Genomic DNA, 23,489 nt, shown 5'->3' with positions numbered 1-23,489 from the left:
AGGTTAAAAAAGATAACTATTACCATCATTTCACTTACGTAAATTTTTATAATGAGTGCATTCCCACAATAAACCAGAAGTGACAAACTGCCATAAACAACAAGAAAATGCCAAATAAGTGTGTTTTAGATGTCATTTTGACTTTTATTTTGTAATGAAATATGCTTACTGCACACTGCCCAATATACAGTATGATGCAGGCCTATGTCAAACAGTACAATATACACGAATGTAGCGAATTTATATGTTTTAAGAAAGTTGTCATGTGGTCTCATTACCACTCATTTCAATGATGTCAAGTAAATATTTTTTTACAAGTTTTTACATTTCCTTTAGTGTGTACTAGGTGTGCATTAGTAGGCTAATGTTAACGATATGCAAAAGGTACAAAGTAGCTTGGCACAAATGATCTTCTCCGTAAATCTTTTTTCTTGGACTACAACAAACACACGGATTGTTTACTTCTTGGGATTGGTGATGTAGTAAAGACCGACATTATCATAATTCCTCCCGCTTCAGACTCACAGCCTGTAAATTAACTTTTTTTATTTATTTTTTATTATTATTATTGAACAAAAGGCACAGAGGATACATTATCCTGTAAATTAACTTCTGTCAGCATTGCATCATGCACGAATCTTTCAAACATGGTAAGGAGCGTCACATTTCCGTCCGACGTCAAAGGTATTCAGGCCAATCACAACATACAGATTAGCTGTATCAGGGACACAACACTTTTCAAATCCATGAGTTTCAGGAAGAGAGTGAAATCTGGAGCAACAAAAATTTACGGTATGTGGAAAATAATGTGTTTTTTAACCATAAACCACGTGAACACATTGTATTATACCAAATCCATAAAAAATGTACGGTATGTGGAAAATAATGTGTTTTAACCATAAACCACGCGAACACATAGACCAAATACATAAAAAACATTGTTTAGAAATGAAATATGAAATATTTTTCCTCAAACGTTTTAGGGTAAATCAACTAAATCAATCAAAAGTTTCATTTCACTTATTCATTTATGCTACTTATTACTTATATATAAAGGTTATATTTACAAGTCAATATTAAAGGTTATTTGTTTAAAGAACGTTCTTTACATTATGTAGGAAGATTTTATCACGAAAACTGTAAATCACACAAAAATGATAAAACCAATGATAAAAAAATGAAAGCCAAAGATAAACGTACAATGTTGTGAGGAAGGGGAACAATGTACAGACTCGTAATGCTTAAAACAAGTTTATAATAGGCTACTGCATACTATTTCACATAGCATAGGCTACTATTTGTAAATATCATCTTGCAGTAAGCAGTCATTGATTTATTTGATCTCTTGAAGTGGTGCATTTAGTACCACGGATAGCTCCGTCAAACACCTCCCAAATATGCTAAACGTTTTTCATAACATAAACCAAATCAAGCCAGTTTTACAAAAAAACTTTATTAACTTGATAACTTCTTATAGCCTATGTCTATCATTATATTTTAAGCATTATAATAGCCTATTGCATCACTTTTTAAACTGTGATTAGCTATATTTACAAAATACGCGTCAATTCATGTTGCGCGCGCTCTCCGTGACGTCTCAAACATTTGCACTATAAACTGGCTCTGAGGAGTTTTCTTCCTGGCTTGCCATACAACCATAAGTGGCCGAGACCACTATTTGCATGTTAAAAATATCGGCCCTGTAACCAAAAGCTTCCCCAAGATGTTGTGTTGCCATTTATAACCACAATTCACACGCAGACCTGAGATTCACGCGCGTATATTTGCATCCCTCTCTACGAGTGTAATGCGCAAAATCGGCGTAAAAAATCCACTAAAATTAAAATGCTGACCAAAGCCAAGGAATCTTTGAAGGAGCCTTGAGCATAATCTAAAAATACCGCCGCGCCATGCGCATTGGAGAAAGCCGCAACCTTCCTTCCAGCTTGACCTAAGAAAGTTAAAGAAGTCACTAGATCCGCCCCGTGACATCATTTGCATAGCATAAATAAGAAGGACCTGGTCCATGGTTCAGGACCACTCTCCTGGGACTCCGGCTTCTTGACTTCATCCCCTCGCTCCTCATCCCAAACCTGCAACATGGTGTGTACTTGGATTACTCTTGTTATTTTCTCTTCTGTGCCTTCTTTGACGCTCTTCTGGCTGAAAAACTGGCAAAAGGCCAGCTAAAATAAAATCGGGGACATTTTGAACGTTTTTAATTTCACAATGGTGACGTTGGGTATAAGAAAACATAATAACATCCCTATCTGTACGAAATGGAGATGTGCGCTTGGAAGGAGTTTTTTTCGTGATTTCCCAAAAATGCTTGCTTGCAAATGTATTGTAAAGTAATGTAATGTAATGTCATTAGTATTGTATTGATTTGTCATGATGAGATGTTGGCATGTGTACCAGTGGGTTTTGATGCAAATGTTGTCTTTTTGGCAGGCTGGAGAATTCACTGCTGACCAGATTGAGGGTAAGTGTTCAATATTTTCCACAAAAGTGTTTATCGTGATCTTACAAGGTTCAGTGTATGATGTATTGTGCTTGAGGACCACAGGAATGTCTTAACTATTTGGAGCGTTTCTAAAATTAGCATGCTAGTTGGGATGCATAAGGATGAGGATTGATAAAATAATGTATAGAGGACTTTGGATTATATATTATAATATATAAATAAGCAAGAATGTTTGTATCTGTATACACTGTCAAAAAATAGGTCAAAAAGTTGTCAAAAATACAAATTGGCACCTCAAATATACATTTTGGAACCAAATGTGTACCCAAATGGTACATATTAGAGCATTTTTAAGGGTACTGCCCCAGTGATAATTTATTGTCTATTTTTCTTACAATGTATAAATGCACATTTCTTTACAATCCTTAAACTTATGTCATCAACATGACGTAAGCAAAGAATGTGAAAGAAAAGCCATTTATAATGCCGTAAAGATTTTCTATGAAAAGAAAGATTAACTTATAATAAAAGTTTAATGTAAACAATTGTGAAGGTGAATTATTTGTTATATTATTCATTTCATTTAATGATGAAGCCCACCATATCTTAAATACAGAAGAAAAGGAAATCATCTCTAGTCCATTCCCCTTTGGAAATTCTTTCTCAGTTAGGTGCAAAAAGCATGCGGTTGGGTGTAGGTTACGCCGCTGTCAGCATTCTTGCATTCGCCTTGGGTCAGCCGAAGACTGCCATAGCCATGTATGGCAATGGCTACTTTCTCCAAGGGTATCGGCTGTCACATCATACATTAAACCCACCTTCGTACAGGCACAGCTGTCGTAGAGCAGAAGTTGTAGGGTGCTATTTTACTGTCAGCAGATTAATTACAACTCGGCCTCCCATGCGGCCCTTTCCTATCCTTACTGCATGTACAGTTGTCAAACTGTACAAAAAAATGATCATGTACAATTTACCCTTAACCTCAAAGCTTTTTTGAAGCCATTATAGGACCCACACAAATATTTATTTACATTCACATAACTAAAACAGTTTCTTCTTTCGCTTACAGACTTCAAAGAGGCTTTCGGTCTCTTCGACAGAGTTGGTGACAACAAGGTGGCCTACAACCAGATTGCCGACATCATGCGTGCCCTGGGTCAGAACCCCACAAACAGTGCTGTCAAGAAGATCCTGGGCGACCCATCTGCTGATGGCAAGACCTTTACCTTATATCATGCTTTCTAATGCGAAATAGTTTGCAAATCCTTAATAGTTGTGTATGTGCGAAACAGATATGGCCAACAAAAGAGTTGACTTTGATGCTTTCCTGCCAATGTTGAAAACCGTTGACGCCATGCAGAAAGGTACATACGACGACTACGTTGAGGGTCTGCGCGTCTTCGACAAAGAGGGCAATGGCAAAGTTATGGGCGCTGAGCTGCGCATTGTACTGTCCACACTGGGTGAGTGAAGTTATTCATGCTAAGAAAATGACAACATGACATAATCCAGTTAAAACTAAATATTGGAGAAGTGTCAAAGCATTGTATTATGATATACACTACCAACTTCATGAGGGTCATGCCGGGATGCTTTACGTGCATTTCAAATTAATTTCAATAATGAAAGCATAAAATTAAAAATCAAATTATGGGTCAAGCGTGCACGTTTTATTATCAAGATCTATGGCCAAAAAAAACCATAGAATAACTTTAGTACCATATTCTGAATAAAACATGGTAATGGCGTAGTAAAATATTTTGAAAGATGTAACCAATCCCTTCTATTGCATTAACAGGTGAGAAGATGAACGAGACTGAGATTGAGTCTCTCATGCAGGGACAGGAAGATGAGAACGGCAGTATCCCATATGAGGGTACGTATTCGAAAAAGTCTTTAAACTGAACCTTTGTCACTTAATCAAGGCAGATTATATAACACTACACGCTGTTTTATTGGCATTTAGACATCATGTCACTAATCTGAGTGGTATAATAAGCTCATCATTAAATCATTATTTTTAGAAGCCACCTCACGCCTTGTATGGTGAGCCGATCTGTGTGATCTTTCCTTATGCGTTGCTTCTCCTTTTACAGCTTTCGTGAAGCACATCATGTCTGTGTAAGAGGCCGCCCGTTGTGAGAGTGGTGAGGAAGGCTGAATTATATCTGCAGACCCCATGGTGTCGGGACATCCATTCTGTTATGAAGACCAATCAATAAAAAGGACTTTGGGATGTCACTTCTGAACCATTCTTATATTGCCCTTTTGTCCTTGTTTTATTTTCTTACCCTCTTTTTGGAAGTTACATCCTCATGCAGTCGATCCTCCGCCTTCTTGGTCCAACCGGGGCGACTGTCCACAGTGGGATGGAGACCGGGGAAGAAGGAAATAGCCACTCATGAAGTGAGGGTTTGTTTCCTCTTTCTCCGCCCATCCAGGGTCACAATAACACCATCGGCTGTGTGTTAAAGGCACATGACGTTGCTGTGGTCAGTTCGCCAGTATTCCCCCTTCCCGATTTTCACACAGTCATTTCACAATAAACTTTTTTCCAAAAGTAAACCGAGTTCTTATTTTGTATATTAAATTATTTGGTTAGTGGTGTTTAATATGGACGATGCACGTTTGAATTGGGCTTGCATCATTTCCTAACCCAAAATCAATAAATTCTCAATAGAAATGCGCCAAAAAAGGACCAAAAGAAACACGTCTAAACTTGCTGATGGGCATGTATCTTTAAAAAGATATTGCTTAGTTAGATTTGAGGTATCTTTCACACTGGTCGGGTTACTGAACATAGTGAAACCTTATATGTGTTATTGGTTCATTTAAAGCAATAAAATGTATATCATCATAGTTGTGTTTAATTGGCTGATGTCCACAAAAATGCAAAAGAATAGACATGTACTGCCTAAATTAAATACATCAGCAATGCAATAAATTAAATGTTATTGTTTTTCACAGTACTGTAGTGTACTAACCGTGCTGTCTTTCTTGGAACTCACATAATGTTAACATTTCATATAGCACTTCTAAATGTTAAAAGACAAATATTTAAAACCATTTTACTTATCACTTTGTTTTTATATGGTAATTTTAAAGTAGGTTTTTAAACATTCAGAACTGGGCTGCCTGGGAGCTTCTGTGAGATTTAGATTATGCCATTTTCGACTGTTCCAGGATCAGCAGAAGATGTGGAACCAGAACAGTAACCACAATTTATGCTGTAATTCAGTGCAATCGTTTGCTCGTTGTATACGCTAGATGGCGCTGTTGCAATGAAAACGCGAAAGCAGAGCAGCATAGAGGCAGTTTCTCAATTCGAAGGGTGCAGCCTGCGAAGGTCGTATATGCAGGCTGCATACGTCATGAAGCCTGGTTTATTTCAGTTAACTGAGCATTATACTTGCAACTCATAAGCATATTACATAAATTGACGATTAACTAAACATAATAGTCAAGTATATAATTGTTAATATTCTGAAATAAGACCGATTTGATGACGTATGCAGACTACAAATGCGACCATCGGAGGCTGCGGCCTTCAGATTGAGAAGCGGCCATTGAGCGCTTTGGGTCATGCAATGGTTCAACAGTGCCGCCATATTTGGAAGGTCAAGACGGCCCTATAAACGCTGAATTATTTTAATTAGCTAAAGGCACAGTAACTTTTACATTTCTACACGGATTCGTATGCTTAACACGAGGTTTCTTTACAACTTCTTATAAAAAAATTGTTGTTTTTTTGAAGAAATAAGTAAATCCTCACTCAAACCATGTATCATTTAAACTGTCTGAGAAATATAAACATTATTGTTAATATAAACAATAATGTATAAGTATAAATATAAACACTATTTAACTTTTTTATTCAAAAAAAGGTCTGGTTCCCCGCAGAGCCATAGAGAACAGTTCAGTTCGATGTGTTGATGGGCAATCTTGTCGGCCAATGCGGGAGTTGACGTCACAGTACCGCGAGAGCTATTAAAAATGAGACTTCTACGAATCGATCTCGCGCTGTCTTGACGTCACCCTCCTGACAGTTCTTACGGCGCCGAACGAAGTCGAATACATCTTTTGTCTCTGGCACGAAATGCGGAGCTTTTTGGTCCTATCCGGTATCCGTCCATGTTTAACACAGACGTGATGGCTAACATGAAGTGTCGCAGCGAAGACCCTTCTAAAGAAGGAGGTGAAATTGTTCAAACAGTTTCTATTTTACAGCTTTTGGTTTTCGATAATAGTTGTTAAAATGCATTTGTTAGTTGCGAGTACGCGGATGAATTATGGTAGACGGTTGCAGAGCTGTAGTTTTTGTTTAGAGTTTCAGGCTAACTTAGCGAGCTAACGTTAGCCACATTAGCTGAGTGATCGATTTCAAACCTTGCTTGCATTCGTAATATGTAACACTAATATTTAATTCAAATTAATAGGTTAAACTATTAGGTTGTTACGTGTTTTCGTGGTACATTTAACCCATCTTAACACTGTTAACCCAAATACGTCCAAATTCATACGCTAACAATAAGTGCCTTTGTACTAGTTACCATGTTTTTTAGGAGATTTACTAAGCTCTTCTTTCTTTGAAGTACCTTGGGCATTTACTCTCTATACTATGGTACTCGATTATGGTAGTAACCATAGTTATTAACCAAGTATTGCATTATTCTATAATTTTACCATGGTACCACCAATAATACTCTTTTTTTTTATTTAGGATCTAATGCATCCAGCTGTATTTGTGCACAGTAACATAATATCCCTTTGGAAAATTAGCAATGGTTTTATTGTAAAAAAGTGTAACAGTAACCATGATTTTGGCATGTTTTACTGTTAAAAAACATAAATAAACTATGGTTACTGTAGCAAGACCATGGTTAATTTGTCATAGCCACTGTTTAAGCTTAACTGTAGTAACCATTTTTTTATTTGTAGTAAAATGATGTTAATTTTCTTAAGGGATTCTTACGCTTCTATAATTTGTTTTAATAACTTTTTGTTGTACACAAAAGTCAGCGTTGCGTTATTGACCTACATTATAACAACCCATAATCTCATGCAAAAAAGAAACATTGCCTTGTTTTTTAAACTTACCATGGTATGTTTGTAGTACCGCATAACTACATACACTAATAAATCTACAAAAGTGCTATTGTAGGCTACGACCATGTTTTGGACATGTGCTGTGTAAGTGGCATGGTACACGAGTAAGGCAATAATTCAACTTACAAATGTATTACCATTCTCTTACTTTTGTGTCTTTGTCGAGTTAGTTGTAGAAATGATCTGTGTTTATATGGATCCACGAAAAACATTAAAAACACTATTATGCTTGCCAGATAGCGATGTTACTGTGGCAAGAAATGCTTCACACCTGCTCACATTCGCATTCTTCTACAAAGCATTGAATATAATATTTTTGGGGTGGGGGGTTGCGAACAATTATTTAGGTTTAAGTGACCCTGGACAATAAAACGGCAAAATGTTGTACACTTTGTTTGGAGAACCCTTGTCAAACTCAGTATCTTAAGTAGCATAACCATAACACAGTCATTTTCAAAAACTTGCACTTTGCGTTTTCAAGACCCTAAAAACGAACAGCCAAAACAAATAAAAAAGTTCCCTGTTTTTTTGGGGTAAAAACATAAATGACCCTTTATATAGACAATCATTCAAAGTCAAATTCAACTCAATTAAGGGAGAGCAATTAAACTGGGAATTGAAGTAGAGGCGCTTACACACTGTCATTTGTAATCCAGCTTACAATTCAGATTGTAGACTCAACTTCGGCTCTCTGAGCAGGTCCTCCTGGAATCCCTCGTCTTTCAGGTAACTGTAGCTCACCTTTGGTCTCCAAAGCAACAGTCGCTCACCTTGGTAAGTTGTCTCGCCTCCAGCAGGACCAGAAGAGAAGGAAAGGAGTGTGAAAACTAAGACTGTCTCTTCCAGCAAGGCACGATGGGATATGCCGAAAAAGCGCTCCGCTGCAGATGTCGAACCAGAAGATGAGGCTAAAAGCAAGCCAGCCTCCTCTAAAATGTTAAAAGCTGGGTTTAGTATGATGGCCCAACCTCCCAAGAAGCCTGCCACTATCTCCATCAAGCTGGGAGCAAGTGTATGTATACAATATTTCTTTGCAAGATAATATTATTTTATTTGTAAACATAGTGCTCGCTTGAGAGTTATTGATGTGGGCAATTTTTCTTTCTTTTATTTTTAGAAACCTAAAGAACCCACTCCTGCCTTACCTGCCAAGAAACCAGGACTCGCGTCTGTTTTCAATGAAGATGATGATGTATGTGATATACTTTGATGACTGAAATAATATTGATGTAGTCTGTTATAGATGAAAAAATGTTAAGGGTTTGTAATCCTTAAAATCCTTTTTAATTTTTTCAGAGCGAGCCTGAGGAAATGCCACCTGAGGCAAAGATGAGGATGAAAAATATTGGAAGGTTAGATATGAATTGAGTTTTTTGAAAGAGTGTATTACAGTACATCAGCAGAAATGTTAAAGTCCCTCTGTTGTCGATAATTTTATCATTCAAACTCATCTTTAAGCATCATAGTATCATTTTTAAACGTTTTCCTGTGGCGGGTATTTCTTTATGCTTCAAAACAGCTTGAATGTACCTCTACACCCTTGCCACATTTAGTAGTACATGTGGATCTATGAATATGCAAATTAGTCATTGCCTCCTCTCAGTCGCACAGCTCAGACCATAGATATGAATTATGTTTGTGACACATGAAACCAAGGGATTTTAAGCAGCAGGAATGAGACCATCTTTGGAAAACTCCAGTTTTATGGAGAAAATACTTAGCAATAGTGCTAATGATCTCTGAAAGCCAATGATGACATTTGAAATTACCTAAACAAACACGCCCCTACCCCAACGGAATCTGGACCTTGTTTTAAGACGCGCCCCACACATACGCAACCCAGGCAATGATGTCAGTTAATAGACCTTACTGCTGATTGGCTACAAGTGTTTTGTTGCGACTCCCTTTTCCAGATTGTTTTCATGCACCCTGCCTTTAAATGCTGAATTTGACCATGTCTTAAAGCATATTAAAAAAAACATCACATAGACATATAAACAACAAAAACTTTTTACCCCAGCGGGACTTTAAGGTTTCACGCCTGTTTTTGGCTCACATTGATAATTATAATCATCTGTGCTGACTGGTGTGTATAGCATTGGTATGTATAAAAGAGAACGTGTCTTGACAAGTCTTGTTTTTCAGGGAGACGCCAACATCAGCTGGACCCAATTCCTTCAACAAAGGAAAACAGGGATTCTCCGACCATCAAAAACTTTGGGAGAGGAAACTTAAATCCCACACAGATCAGTAGAAGTGCTGGTTACAGTAGCTTTCCGTTTGGCAGAGATTTGTGTCTTTTTGTCTCTTTGTTTGATGAACTCTGTACAAATGTATATATGTAATGAATGTTTATGCTATACAGCAGCTTTTTATTCTAGCCACTGTTTTAAAGACTGTGGTTAAAAAAATAATGCCTTTCTGTGTAAGGTGAAATCTAGAAAAAAAGAAAAATTAGCATCATCTATATTACTGTTCAATGCAGATTCAACCAAATGTACCACACTGACACCCTTCAATCATTTAGCTATAGTTTAGTTTGTCTTTAAAGAAGAAATGTGGTGCAGTTGTGACAAAAATACAATGTAGGTTATTAAGTCAATAATAAATGAAAGCTGTGGTATCATTTTGAATCTGAGTTTTCTGTTTTCAGTGTGACATTTGTTAGGTTGGGGGTACGCCTCCATGAGCTCTGCCTTTTTCGGAAAGATCAACTGTACAGATTCTTTCTTATAAATTTGATAAAGGTCTTTTTATATATGAAGACTGTAATAGTATAGGTAATATCTTGAGATAAGCAGAAACGGCATGTGTTATGTGAGCTTTAAAATCCTCACTGCCCAAAAGAGAAGATTTTGCCAGCGCACCTTAGCCATTATAGCAAAATAGTAAATGCATAAATATTGTATAAAATGCTAAAAAGACTTTTAAGGCAGTTCCTTCTACCAGATCCCAAAAAAGGCCTACCAATAATTTTTATGAAAAGATGTAAATTTGGAGAAAGTTTATTATTTAATGCAGCATTCGTACAAAATAAATGTGTCAAAGTGCATTCCGGAAAATAAAAAAAAGTATTGCAATGTAAATGTTTTTAAAACAACAATAGAATTTTTACGATTTAATGTCTATGAAATAAAGCAACTGTTTACCCATGCTGTGACATTTTTCTCCAGCACTATTATATGATTGTGCGCATTAAAATATTGCAATATACATTAACCGAAGGTAATCAGCAGGTGTCGCGCCTTTAATAAACGTCTTTGGCGACTAAGTAAATTTTCCCGCTTCTGGCCGACATCGTAGTCCTCCTTAAGCAGATCATCAACAGCATCCTTCTGTTGCAGGAATTGCAACATGTTTCTCTGCAGCTCCACCGCAGCCTCTTGGAGAAGCAGGTAGCGGATCACCATTGGGATCTGGTCAGCTAGACGCTTGCTTGCAATCTGGTGAGATAAGATAACACAGCTTCACAGACATCCAGTTCACAGCTACAGAAGATTGGACAGAAAGCTCAAGCGAGCACACTTACCGAGTAGTAGGACTGAATGTGCAGTTTCATCTCGCGCAAGGTGGCATGACTGTCAGTAGTAACTAATGCGTTTCCAAAAAATGTAGGTGTAGCGATAGGGTTAGATTTCAATTTAGTGTTACGTTGTGCAATTTCCTCTTCCTCCTCCTCCTCCTCTACTTTCTTCTTTGTATGCTGAAGGCTTTGACTGTATGTGCCATCTTGACTGTAAACAATAAGCTCCATCTTGAATTGAGTCCTCAACATGGACTCGGCCAGAGATTCTTTCTCCTGCTTGATGGCTTCAATCTTAGTCTTTGAACACAAAAGATTTGTTGTTAAACACTTATTAGGGCTGGGTATTGATTCAGATGTTCCAGGTCGATTCGATTTTGATTGACAAGCTATGACGTCAATTCGATTTCGATTCCAGTTCTCGGGTCGGTTTTTATTCTTGATTCTCGGTTCAACTCAATGAATATAGCTTTAATACAAATACTATATTAATAAAAAAACTGTGACCAGCAGTGGGTAATTAATAAAAAGAAATTAAAGACCACAACACTATCATTGTCGTCTTGCTTGCGAAATCTAAACTTTAACGTTAATGTTACGTTCAATGTTTTCACAAATAAATATGAACGAAAAAATCGATTCTGCTCTTTGAGAATCGATTTTGAATCGACCACATAAAAAAACGATTAATCAAAAAATCTTTTTTTTTTTTGCCCAGCCCTAACACTTATATTTTCAACTATATATATATAGGATGAAAGGTTTTATTACACGATACATGTAGATTAGCAGTATCAACTGCAAAAAATAAACCTGACTGTTGTATCAAGTTTTCATGTATATGAGCAATACTAACTGTAAAATAAATAGTTGTCTGTAGGTGTGTAATCAAAACATATTGTATTGTTCTGTATGATAAAACAAATCCTTTTTTCCAAGATGATTAAACGAATCTGAAAACTGGTTTTGTCTTTGAAATGAGTGGTGAATGTTATGAATGAGTTGAGAGAATTAAAAACTATATCAGGCTTGCTTGAAGTGTAACTTAAAATGACCTCGGGTATATATCCAGCATTGTTGCAGTGACAGCAGACGACTTTGGGCCAGATTCACACCAGATCTGCGCCAAGGTCAGCAGCTCCGGTGCAGATTTGGCATGGAGTCGTCTGCTGTCTTTGTGACTATACGTAATGTTTTTTTTACTACATTGACGAAATCTAGTTTTAGCCGTGTAAATGCAACAAGAACGACATATTCACATATTCAATGACATGTAAATAATTGCATTGTTTTTATTGATAGAAATCTACAACATTAGTAAATACCATTAAAGGTAAATGATTTGCGTGAATATATTTGCGGCTCACTATATTTACTATAAAGTAGCCTAGTTACTGTCTGGTGGTGTGGACACTGACTAAAGGGCCATTCACCCTTTAATGATAACTTTATTAAAGTCATTAGTAAATGTTACTTACTTTTGTAACCCTTAAAAAAAATCGACTTGAAAGTAAATATGAAATTAAAATAACAATAGGAACACTTTGGATTTGTGTGTTTCCATTATCTTTGGCCATAACATCAAAACCCACCTTTGCGATTTTAAGAAGATTGGGGTATCCGATGAAGCTGCAATTGGCCATTTGGACGAATTTCTTTCTAACCACATCTATGTAAACAAATACAAAGTTAAAATTTTGTTTGTAATGTTTCTTTTGTTCAGCTATAAGCTTAATGATTTTCCAGTAACTTCTTACGTACCCGGAAAACCTGATGTTAATTTCTTTAAAGTGATAGTTTGCTAAGCAAATTAAAATTCACAGACCTGAGATGGTCTTGAGTGTTTTTAATGCAGGTTCCTCTAATGTCTTGATCTGTTCTCTGACCAGCTTCTCAAAAGTCTTGTAATTGATGAAACCCGGAAGCTCTCTCCCTCGATACTTGGCTTCAAAGTTATCAACCTCTCTCTCAATCTTCCTGTTGACTGCAGAGAAATTTTGAATATTTGCAGATAAATAAATTCAATATATACAATACAATTCAAATATACATATGGGGTAAACTGTATAATTTTGGTAACAGCATTCTTTTGATAACAGAATGTTTATATTATATTTACATTTTTATCTTTCCTTTACCAGACTGTCATAGCCCAGCAAGACATGTTTATCATTTTTTTTTTATTACTTATATTTACTCACAGTTATCTCCTGAACGATCCAAGAGCAACTTCCATCGTGCAAATTCATCCCGAAGCTCTTGAAAAATGATGAGCTCTGAATTACATTTAACCTCCTCCCCAGTTGCCAAGTTAAACGTATCTTGAATAAAAGCTGTAACTTTCTGAATTTAGGGATGAGATGTGAAAAATATCAGTTTTTTTATGTTTAAATATCTCTTTAATATTTAGACATTGATACACTGTGATAAAACATACATCAATAAGAAAGCGAAATCTTTCCGCAGGTTCTGATGGTGGTCCAGTACCGTACGCCTCCAGTTCCTTCTGTGTCTCGGCTAGCTTTGCCTCGATTTGCTCCTCTAACCGAGGCATGGATTTCTACATAAATTCAAATTTATTCAGTAGTTTTTGCATTGTTGCAAAGCAGCTTGACAAAAATAAATACACTCAGGAACAACAGTAGAGACATAAGAAAATAAGGTGTAAAGAAATCATAGAAATCAACTGTAAAAAATACATGTTCTGATATGGAATGAATTACATAGGAGAATAAGCTATGTTTATAATGAGACAAAAAAATACTGTCAGTCTTTTATTAATATTTTACCTCAATGTGATGAACTAACTCAATTGTTAGTTTCTCAGCCAGCTTGGGAATAGTTGCAACACCTTCATTATACAGAATGCTGTAACAAACCCCACATACATTAAGAAACCGTAAATTATTGTTAAAATTGGACAAAATGTTGCAAATGTATTACAGTTTTGCAAAGTAAAGACCAGTTGCATCTGCCACATGATCATGAGTTTAAATCATGTGCCATCACTATACAATACAAATAGTGCTATAGAAAATTAACCCCATGCAAAAATTGGTGCATTGATTATGATTAAATTATATGGGATCGTGGACTTTGGGCCGGGTTCACACCGGATCAGTGCCGAGGTCGGAAGCTCCGGTGCGGATTTGGCCTGGACTCGTCTGCTGTCTCTGTGACTAAAGGTAATGTATTTATGTTTTTTTTTACTACATTGGCGGCCCAAACTAGATTGACTACGTAAGGAAGGACATCTAGTTTTAGCCGTGAAAATGCAACAAAAACAGTATATTTACATGTTCAATGACTCTCTAATGGTTAGAGTCGGGCTTGTAACCTGAAGGTTGCCGATTTGAGATCTATTTAATACTTTCCAAGTGCAGATGTTTTCGTGTCACTGTCCTGCAGAGTGGAAAATGTTGTTTTATTCACCTGAAATGGGGATGGTCTTTAAAGAAGGCCTTCTCTGTTTCTGTGGCTTCACCGAGCGTGACCTCGTCCAAAATCTCTTTCTGACCTCGGCACCTGACGATCATGTAGCCTTTAGTGAGATGAATGACCTCATTGTGCACAATGTCGATCACGGTCTCTTCAGTGCCTTTATCCACCAAGTCTGGCTTTGTTAAGATGCCTATATACAATGCAATCAGAGTATACATGGCAGCAGGATTATCTACCAGGTCTGGCTTTGTTAAAATGCATACAGTTTGGCAAACTATACAGAATAAACATGATAAGCTCTGGTTCTACAATTGCATAAAATGCATTACGCACCTAAAGTCCTCTCGCCTGCAGGATCTTCATTCTGAGCTATCTGTAACGCTTCTGTGGTCGCGATGTCGACATTACATGGCACCACAACTAAGTTGATTGTTTCTTGCTTTGTAACAAACTTCCTGATCAATCTTTTGATCTATAAGAAATGCATAGGATTAATGTTTTACATATCATGCTGTGCTGCTTTAATGAGCCATAACTGAGAAAAACAACTTGTGATAGAACAGCATGAAAAATATTATACAATGGATGAAACAAGCCTTGGTTAAATTTACCTGCTCTCCAATGTTTTCAGGTTGACCCTTGACTGCCACGCGTGCGATCCCAGGCAGGTCAATGAGTGTGAGATCAGGAACATTGGGAGATTTGATCTGCAGACTGATGAGATCATCACTTATACCAAGCCCTGATCCAGCTATCTCATCCTGGGCTACAAACAATTACAAAAATCTGTCAATCCTTCGCACTTTTTAAAGACAACTTTAGAGATACTAAGAAATAAGAGGAAACTTCCACCTTTACGAATCTCTTTCTCTACAAGTGCTGGGTCATCAATATCTCCTTCATAGCCTTGGTAGCTGATTTTTCCTTGCCATTCTTCATTCTTAGATCGTATCATCTTGAGCTCAAGTGGGCATCTTGTGACAATGCCTGTGCCAATCACAAAAGAGACTCAATGGATGGTTGGCAGAAAACATGCCATTTAACATACAACCGTTTCAAACAAGATACGTATTATTATCTGCAAGCAAAATCAAAAAGCAAACCAACAAGAAAATCATGTCATTAAAATGTGCTTTTTGGAGTTTCTTCTGACGATTCTCGGAAGGAGGGGCTCAATACGAGTCTCGGCAGCTGGCCAACATATGCTGTGCCCAAGCAATAGATATGTACACTAGATGTCGCCTTGGCTACGGCAATTCATTGGACCGAATCCGTCAAATAGAGCCGCCATCTTGAAACGGGGAGCCCCGCATCAGCGCCATTGTAGGCAATGGTGTAACGGAAATAAAATCAATATAAATCATCAACTAATGCGGTTTTCTTGGTTTTCTTTTAGTTTATTATAACAGTCAGACATGTATTTGGCATTGAGTCCAGAATAAAAATTTAAGTTTTGATATTATGATAATCTACTTTTTCTAACTATAATGCATAGTGCTAGTAGGCCTAACATCCATACGCAGCAGAAAAGTCCGGCATCATCCATGAATTCGAGGTACAGGTGGAGATAGCCGCTTTACCTAGCTACTTCCTATGACAAGATCCCTGTTCCAAGATGGCGGCGGTTTTTGACGCATGCTTAGAACCCCAGGGCGACATCTAGTGTATATATCTATGTGCTCATGCAAAGTAAGCAACCTCAAAAAAAGAAAATTTGGCCAATTTGAGCTCAAGCTTACATTGCTATTTATTTTTTTATCCTGATATTTTGCATTTCTTTATATTCTGGTCGACTAGTTCAACCTGAAAAAATGCTCGTACAATTTCCAAAAGCATATAACTCTAAATAATTGCATATATGATTTCTCATAGGGTTTAATTGTATTGATTAAACTTATTTTTATTTTCACATACGAACACATTGCCATTGTGAGCTGTGTATTAAGATTTTAGGTTATTAAAATTGTTAATTTGGCGGAATAATTGTTTTATTTTTACCTGAAGAGAAATGATGTTCAATGACTGTGTGATGTCAACAGTGCCACCTGCAGGCCGGAACAGATACTGTTCTGTTTAACAACTCCACACATTCAAGCTGCTGCTTTAAACGGAATAAATCTAGCGTAAAATAAGCGCTATCTATCTCAAACATAAGGAATTTGTGTACTAAGAAAACACATTAGAAAAAAATTATATCGTTAAATTTGTAAACTCAAACGTTTCCTCAAAAAGATTACAGGGGCTTTTGACCAATATAAGGACCCCAAAGCCCGCAACATCACTGGTATAGGATACAGTAAAACATGCTTTACAAAATTAACCATGGTTTTACTACAGTTATAACATGGTTTTAATGTTTTTGCTAATAGTAATCAATATACAAATATATATATATATATATATATATATATAATTTTGTAAGGAAATTAGCTTTGCCGCAAAGTTCGTGTATACATCTTGGATACTAGTAGTCTACATGTATTATGCTGACTTACCGCTGCCCCTGGGTAAAGCTACACCTGATAATGCCTCCAGAACAGAGCTTTTCCCCGAGCTTTGATCTCCTATGACGGCGATGGCAGGCAACGCCAGATCCCTCTCCACTCCCAAAGATCGCAAATTGTCAATAATATCGATGCAAGGGCGAATTTTTTCCTCATAATGTTGACTTAGTGTGTAACTCTTCTCCATCTTTAAACAACAAGAAGTATCGCTGTCGATTCGCAACTCAAATGTAATCTGGTCGGACTGATGCTGTTAAACTGGATTCCAGTGAGGATGTGAGTTAAGTTTCATTTTCCAAAACGACGATCAGTTTCGATTCATCCATAGGTTTCACAAAATTTACGGTAAACACTAAAGTTTTTTTTCATGTGGTCTTCGTCCTGTGAATTTGTTTTGGTATTGTGATTACTGAAATCAAGAGATATATATTCATTGCGATAGTAAATGTGCCAGTATCCAATTTCAACAGCTCGCATTGTTTGAGATACGCGCATACGAAGCATTACGGTAAAAGATAAGAAGAAAAGTTCTGGTGAACCTAATTTATTTGGCTGGCTTTCTTTCAGTAAGGAAGTGATGTAAAACAAATAAAACATTTCACTCAGTAAGCTACCTTATAAGGCAATGTCTGCATTTTTTTTAAAAAAAGAAGAAAAAAACAAATGCATATTAGGCATTCTAAAAAAAATAATAACTTTAAACTTAACCAAATAAAAAGTTGTTCAAGACAAACTATGTTGGCCAGAAACTTTTTATTAACTAGAGGTTTAAGGTTTTTAAGGGCACACAGTCTATCAGATATACAGAATAGTTGTCAGAGTGTTATGGCTGGTTGCAAGATGTTATGTTAATTTGTAAGTTTAATGTTTAAAGCTGCCTTAATACAAATGAAGCATATCAATAAATACTTTATAAATAAATAGCATTCAAAAGACTATAACATTCATACAACATTCATTAAAATTAGGTTAACAGCAGGCGGGTTACTTCAGAATGTTTACATATCACGAAAATCTGACTTTATCCATGTTTAAGTGCTATAATTGGGTTCCAAGTGCTTCTATAAACCTAGAAAAAGCTCAACCCAGTAACTTAGTTTTGGTTAACAATTCTCATGCAAGCATGTGAAAAAATAGGTAATTGACATTTGGCTCCCCTTGTGATGTCAGAAGGGGATTATACCGCCCATTAATCTACAGTATCCGACCACAGCACCGCCATTTTGTGCAGAGATTAGCTCATGTGTATTATAAAGGACACACCCAAAACGGTACATTGTTGCTCACACCTACAAAGTGACTATTTTTACATGCTATAATAAATTATCTATATGATATTTTGAGGTACTTTAAGATACTTCTCATATGTACTCTGGGGACAACAAAGATTTATTTTACATCTTAAAGGGGCGGTTTCCCGGACAGGGATTAGACTAGTCCTACACTAAAATAAATGTTAGAGCTGTCAAAACTGAAAACAACTTGCACTGAGACATCTTAAAATACACCAGGGCCCTTTGTTTTGCCTCAAAATGCACAAAAGTTATGTTTTTAGTAAGGCATGTTTGTTAAAACTAGTTATATTTCCTAATTAAACTAAGGCCTAGTCCTGGTTTAAGCTAATCCCTGTCTGGGAAACCACCCCAAAAAGTCTTGTGAAATGACCCCTTTAAATAATAAAAAACATGACTTTTGCATTTCAGATGTTCAGGATAAGTTTCTCCACCACCAATATATGATTGTGTCGCATTGAAATATTGCAATCACATATATTAAAGGGGGGGGTTAATGGTATTTTAAGCATTCTGACTTATTAACACAGTTATAGAGTTGTTTCCTCATGCTAAACGTAGGCAAAGTGTCAAAAATGTTTCAGAGTATTTCTGTACCGAATGCACTTCGCCAGGGTTCGTACAAGTTTCGGCTAATTTTTTTCGATTACGGTTCTAACTGACGTTTCAGGGGTTTTCGATACGTATCACTTCTTTATATGGGCTTCCGCCGGAAAACTTCCCCCGGAAAACCCCGCCCAGCCGTCAGTCAGCGGGAGACGCTAGAGCTTGCTAACAGCTTATCACGCCACTCAGCTTTGTTTAATTTCAAAAGTCAACAATGGCACAACAAGAAGTGTGTTTTTGGATGTAAGGAGAAGACATCCAGCCTTATGGAAACAATGGATATAGTTTATTATCCGGATTAGCAGCGGAGTTTTGCGTGTGTGTTTGATGCGGTGGATTTTCAGAACCGGGTCATGACGAGTTACACGTGGTAAGTAAGACTTCTGTCTTATGTTGGAAATAGGCGCGTGTATATTATATAAATGACACGAACATGTAGTGAATCATAAGTTAAAATGGTTTTGTATAGTGTTGCATGACTCGTACTCGCTCCTCCCGTGTTATAACTCCTCCTTCTTCATTTTTTCGTACGTTATCGGAAAGATTCGGTAAAGCTAATCTTTCTTTTATAAATCTGATTAAACTAAAGACTCTTCAGAGATATAAAGGATGTCATACTACTCTATAGGTACTCCAGATTGATATCAGAAATGCAGAAACAGCGTGTGTTACGTGAGCTTTAAACGAAGGTTATCAGGAGGTGTTGTGCGTTTAATAGACGCTTTTTGCGGTTAAGTAAATTTTCCCGCTTCTGGCCGATGTCGTAGTCCTCTTTAAGCAGATCATCTACAGCATCCTTCTCTTGCAGTAATTGCAACATGTTTCTCTGCAGCTCCACCGCAGCCTCTTGGAGAAGCAGGTAGCGGATCACCATTGGGATCTGGTCAGCTAGACGCTTGCTTGCAATCTGGTGAGACAACACAGACCAATCCAATTAAAATCACGATGTCTTAACAGAAAGTCTAAAACAGATACGAAAGCTCACGTTAGCTCCCTTACAGAGTAGTAGGACTCTATGTGAAGTTTCATCTCGTTCAAGGAAGCATCTTGATCTAAATATTCATCTTCTTCCTCTTCCTCCTGCTCCACTTTCTCCTTTGTATGTTGAAGGCTCTGACTGTATGTGCCATCTTGGCTGTAAACAATAAGCTCCATCTTGAATTGAGTCCTCAACATGGACTCAGCCAGCGATTCTTTCTCCTCCTTGATGGCTTCAATCTTAGTCTTAGGATGCAAACAGAAGATGTGTTTTAAAACTTTAAGACAACCTTTGAGACTACAGTGATATAATGATGAACATATGTATTATGATCCAATAGCATGACTAAAAGTTTGTCAATTTAAGTATCAATTAATTAACCCTTTTATTCAATTCAGAAAAGATAATAGCGTGGAGTGAAAATAAATCAATATGAGCACTTTGTGTATCGCTATAATTTGGCATTAGGTCAACAATCCTACCTTTGCTATTTTAAGAAGATTAGGAAATCCAATGAAGCTGTTTTGGGCCAATTTGATAAATTTCTTTCTGACCACATCTAAACAAAAACACAATCTTACTAAAAAGTTTCTTTTGTAACCTTTTATCCATCTCTTAAATTTGTACCTGGAAACTTTCACTTGAAAACTTGCACTGACCTGAGATGGTCTTGAGTGTTTTTATTGCAGGTTCCTCTAATTTTTGTATCTGTTCTCGGACCAGCTTCTCAAAAGTCTTGTAATTGATGAAACCCGGAAGCTCTCTCCCTCGATACTTGGCTTCAAAGTTACCAACCTCTCTCTCAATCTTCTTGTTGACTGCAAATAAATTGTTGAATATTTCAGAGAAATAGTAGTTGGACGCTTGAACATTTTGAGTTTACTTGCTTCATTCGCGCGTGAAATTTTAGTCATTTGAGAAATGAACACGGAAATTCACGTCATGGGAGAGGCTACTGCTGCTACTCCGCTCGCTTCCTGTAATCCTGTAATTGATTAATGTGGCGCGAATATCCACCAAAATTCAGATTTTTCAACTTGTGTGGTTCCCACAGCATTGCACCTACAAACTGGCAATTTTAACATGTTATAATAAATTACCTGTGGGGTGTTTGGGGCTTAAACTTCAAATACACACTCTGGGGACACCAAAGACTTATTTTACATCTTTAAAAAAATCTCATAATATGACCCCTTTAACAAATAATTGGGACATAAGCATTACTGCGCATTCACAACAGACACAGAAGAGACGACAAGAGTGAGTGATTTACATGTTAAAGGGGTCATATCGTGAAAATGTTAGCATTGCCACTTTGTAGGTGTGAGCAAAAATAGGTCATGGAAATTTGGCTTTCTTTATGATGTCATAAGGATATCTTATTAGAATAATACCACCCCCTTAATGTACACTATCCAACCACAGCACTGCCATTCAGTGCAGAGAGAAAGAAAGAGAGAAAAAATAGTTCACAGCACAATTGAGTTTGAATTGCATCAAACCACCATCATTGTGATCAGTGTTTGCACTTCATCAGCTCATTTGCATTTTAAAAGACACACCAAAAACGACACATTTTTGCTCAAACCTACAAAGTGGCAATGCCAACACTTTCATGACACGACCCCTTTAAGTCAATGCAAAGACACAAATAGGCATACATGTGTCCTTCGTAATGTAAATGAGTTGGTGACGTAATGATGGTGACTTCAAATTAAACAGCCAACAAACTCTAATGTCTCATCTATGATATAAAATGCAATTTTAGATTTCAAACAGGTAATTTTATAACTGTGACTTTTTTACGCGGTTCGGCCGGCTGTCCACACGGAAACGCAGTATGTCACTAGCTAAGTTTCCATCCACTTGTCAATCGAATTATCTGAAGTTCGGTTAAAAAACTTATGCGAATAAAGCTGGTGAAAGTGTGTTTCCATCCAACGGCTTTAAAGCGAATAAAAACCTGTGCGTAATGACGTCACATGCTGGTTTGCGATCAAATTGGTATATCGAATTGATTTGAGACATTAGAAGGTGTTTCCATTCATTTTCGCACTGAATCGCACAATATTCAAGCAAACATTTGCGAACAAAGTTTTGCTAGACAAATTTGCGGCATTTCACAAGTTATAAGTGCTTATGTGCCAGCTGAGCTGATAGCGACATATCAAGCTATAATAATAAGAAAATGACGTTAATTGCTATGATGATGCAGATGCATGTAAATGCCCAACGACAACGGAGGCATTAACGTGAAATGATAGTCCGGATCAATTCTTAACGTAAATGAGAACGAAAAAATATCTTTAGAGTTGTTAATATTGGAAGCCAATGAAGCTACGAGGGTTCTTTGACCGAGGATCCATCTCATCAAGGTCAAATTTGCTTTTATTTTCCCTCCGGCACCGTTGCGAGATAACTCTCTTTTTTGAAACACGTATCGCTGTTTGAGCGCCTCATTTACTCCGGAGGACGTCCCACGTCTTGACATTTCCTTCGCCAGTTCCTGATAAATTATGGCATTTCTTAGATTTTTGCTATCTAAAATAGAGCTGTAATCGGGCCTGAAACGACCGGAGCCCGACAGAATGCAGCCCGAACCCGAAAGTACATTTAGATTGACAGCTTTTTAAAAGCCCGAACCCGTTTACAGCCATACATTATTTAAATTTGCGCACACAAACAGCTTTTATCAAGAATGAGTAATTTACACAGGTTTTAACATTATTTATTAATGACTAACTGGGCTACACGTCACTTGGAAGTTGAAACAAAGAAAAAAAAGTAATCTGTAACATCGTAACATCTCGTTCTAAATAGGCATATGCAACATTATAGGCCAACATGCCAATAAAAACAATTATTTCTTAACGAATTAAATTAAGATAATACATTCTGTATAAGATGGTTATTTGGGAATAACGAAATTAAGATAAAGGTTCTGTGGTATTTGCTTCGGCACTTTCTTTACATTAATGCCAACATTAGTCTATATCCTCTGTCTAAATTATGTATTTAAGACTAAGTAATATTTAGTTATACATTAAAAAACCTTTACTCACCAAGATTAGGCTACATTTTTGTTGAGGAAATTATTAAATCCACTGTAAATGGCTTCAGCGTGGTCCTGCGCTTACTGATATAGGGCATTCAGCAGCATTGAACTTGACCGCTCATTTACCGTGCAAAGGCGGAGCACGGCCCGTGTAAAATGTTAGAAATGAAGCCCGAATCCGACCGAACCCGTCGGGTTCGTGCAAAGATCTTCAGCTCTAAAATAGCCGTTATTTTCTCTGGTAAATTAAATTTAAAATTAATCTCGTCTCGTCGTTTGTCTACTTACATCTGATTTTGTTGACACACGCCATGTGTGCTACCAGAGCGGAAATGACCTAAAACTTTTTCTTCTTTGCAACCATAAAAGGACCTAAACCTTAATCGCAAATCATTATTTATTCGGCAAATAACGTTTCCATCAGCGTTTATCGGATAAGCCATATATCTATCAAGATAAAATCCGATGAGATCGAACGTATTTCTTTTGAGTCGATATTCATGAAATTCAATCGAATTT

The 23,489-nt window shown here is 37.0% G+C and overlaps 4 protein-coding genes across 12 annotated transcripts in view; 2 read left to right on the top strand and 2 right to left on the bottom strand.

Annotated features, from left to right (window-relative positions):
• Positions 1-1,975: 1,975 nt before the first annotated feature.
• On the top strand, positions 1,976-4,718 carry mylz3 (myosin, light polypeptide 3, skeletal muscle). The gene is made up of 6 exons (XM_055206116.2): positions 1,976-2,103; positions 2,452-2,482; positions 3,534-3,677; positions 3,757-3,927; positions 4,263-4,340; positions 4,561-4,718. Exons 1-6 carry the CDS (start codon positions 2,101-2,103, stop codon positions 4,587-4,589), a joined length of 456 nt encoding a protein of 151 aa, XP_055062091.1. The 5' UTR covers positions 1,976-2,100; the 3' UTR covers positions 4,590-4,718.
• Positions 4,719-6,507: 1,789 nt separating this feature from the next.
• Positions 6,508-10,196, top strand: pcnp (PEST proteolytic signal containing nuclear protein). 9 transcript variants are annotated; one of them, XM_055206113.2, is made up of 6 exons: positions 6,576-6,659; positions 8,227-8,344; positions 8,417-8,582; positions 8,688-8,762; positions 8,867-8,922; positions 9,716-10,196. In XM_055206113.2, exons 3-6 carry the CDS (start codon positions 8,433-8,435, stop codon positions 9,822-9,824), a joined length of 390 nt encoding a protein of 129 aa, XP_055062088.2. In that variant the 5' UTR covers positions 6,576-6,659; positions 8,227-8,344; positions 8,417-8,432; the 3' UTR covers positions 9,825-10,196. The 9 variants fall into 9 exon arrangements, with proteins under 9 accessions (XP_055062084.2, XP_055062083.2, XP_055062088.2 ...); XM_055206107.2 differs by having other exon boundaries at positions 6,599-6,659; positions 8,270-8,296; positions 8,368-8,582; XM_055206106.2 differs by having other exon boundaries at positions 6,599-6,659; positions 8,270-8,296; positions 8,365-8,582.
• A 363-nt stretch (positions 10,197-10,559) lies between these two features.
• mxa (myxovirus (influenza) resistance A) lies at positions 10,560-17,351 on the bottom strand. Its single transcript, XM_055206104.2, has 12 exons — positions 17,030-17,351; positions 15,387-15,521; positions 15,146-15,300; positions 14,868-15,006; positions 14,526-14,724; positions 13,883-13,961; positions 13,531-13,653; positions 13,295-13,436; positions 12,919-13,077; positions 12,686-12,762; positions 11,100-11,393; positions 10,560-11,013 (listed from the first exon to the last, which is right to left on the bottom strand). The coding sequence occupies exons 1-12, from the start codon at positions 17,223-17,225 to the stop codon at positions 10,786-10,788; spliced, it is 1,926 nt and encodes a 641-aa protein (XP_055062079.2). The 5' UTR covers positions 17,226-17,351; the 3' UTR covers positions 10,560-10,785.
• A 421-nt stretch (positions 17,352-17,772) lies between these two features.
• The window catches only part of LOC129445028 (interferon-induced GTP-binding protein MxA), a 45,103-nt gene continuing 39,386 nt past the window's right edge, over positions 17,773-23,489 (bottom strand). Inside the window, exons 3-6 of the mRNA XM_073866360.1 lie at positions 20,575-20,733; positions 20,398-20,474; positions 19,936-20,160; positions 17,773-19,843 (exon numbers count right to left, since the gene is read on the bottom strand). Of these exons, the coding sequence (XP_073722461.1) occupies positions 19,616-19,843; positions 19,936-20,160; positions 20,398-20,474; positions 20,575-20,733 (689 nt within the window). The 3' untranslated portion in view covers positions 17,773-19,615. The remainder of the gene's footprint in view (positions 19,844-19,935; positions 20,161-20,397; positions 20,475-20,574; positions 20,734-23,489) is intronic.

This window comes from Misgurnus anguillicaudatus, chromosome 3, assembly GCF_027580225.2.
Source record: "Misgurnus anguillicaudatus chromosome 3, ASM2758022v2, whole genome shotgun sequence".
Classification (NCBI taxonomy): domain Eukaryota; kingdom Metazoa; phylum Chordata; class Actinopteri; order Cypriniformes; family Cobitidae; genus Misgurnus; species Misgurnus anguillicaudatus.
The sequence above is the reverse complement of the archived record's forward strand: the minus strand, read 5'-3'. Positions and strand labels throughout refer to the sequence as shown.

Excerpts from the sequence above, each read along its gene's own strand:
- mylz3 (XM_055206116.2), top strand. Across the intron at positions 2,483-3,533 it reads CACTGCTGACCAGATTGAGG|ACTTCAAAGAGGCTTTCGGT; the intron begins GTAAGTGTTCAA and ends TTTCGCTTACAG. Across the intron at positions 3,928-4,262 it reads CATTGTACTGTCCACACTGG|GTGAGAAGATGAACGAGACT; the intron begins GTGAGTGAAGTT and ends TTGCATTAACAG.
- pcnp (XM_055206106.2), top strand. The coding sequence starts at position 6,614 with ATGGCTAACATGAAGTGTCGCAGCGAAGACCCTTCTAAAGAAGGAG. Across the intron at positions 6,660-8,269 it reads AGACCCTTCTAAAGAAGGAG|GTCCTCCTGGAATCCCTCGT; the intron begins GTGAAATTGTTC and ends CTCTCTGAGCAG. Across the intron at positions 8,583-8,687 it reads CCATCAAGCTGGGAGCAAGT|AAACCTAAAGAACCCACTCC; the intron begins GTATGTATACAA and ends TTTTATTTTTAG.
- mxa (XM_055206104.2), bottom strand. The coding sequence starts at position 17,225 with ATGGAGAAGAGTTACACACTAAGTCAACATTATGAGGAAAAAATTCGC. Across the intron at positions 13,437-13,530 it reads GATTTCGCTTTCTTATTGAT|AAAGTTACAGCTTTTATTCA; the intron begins GTATGTTTTATC and ends CCCTAAATTCAG. Across the intron at positions 11,394-12,685 it reads ATCTTCTTAAAATCGCAAAG|ACTAAGATTGAAGCCATCAA; the intron begins GTGGGTTTTGAT and ends TTGTGTTCAAAG.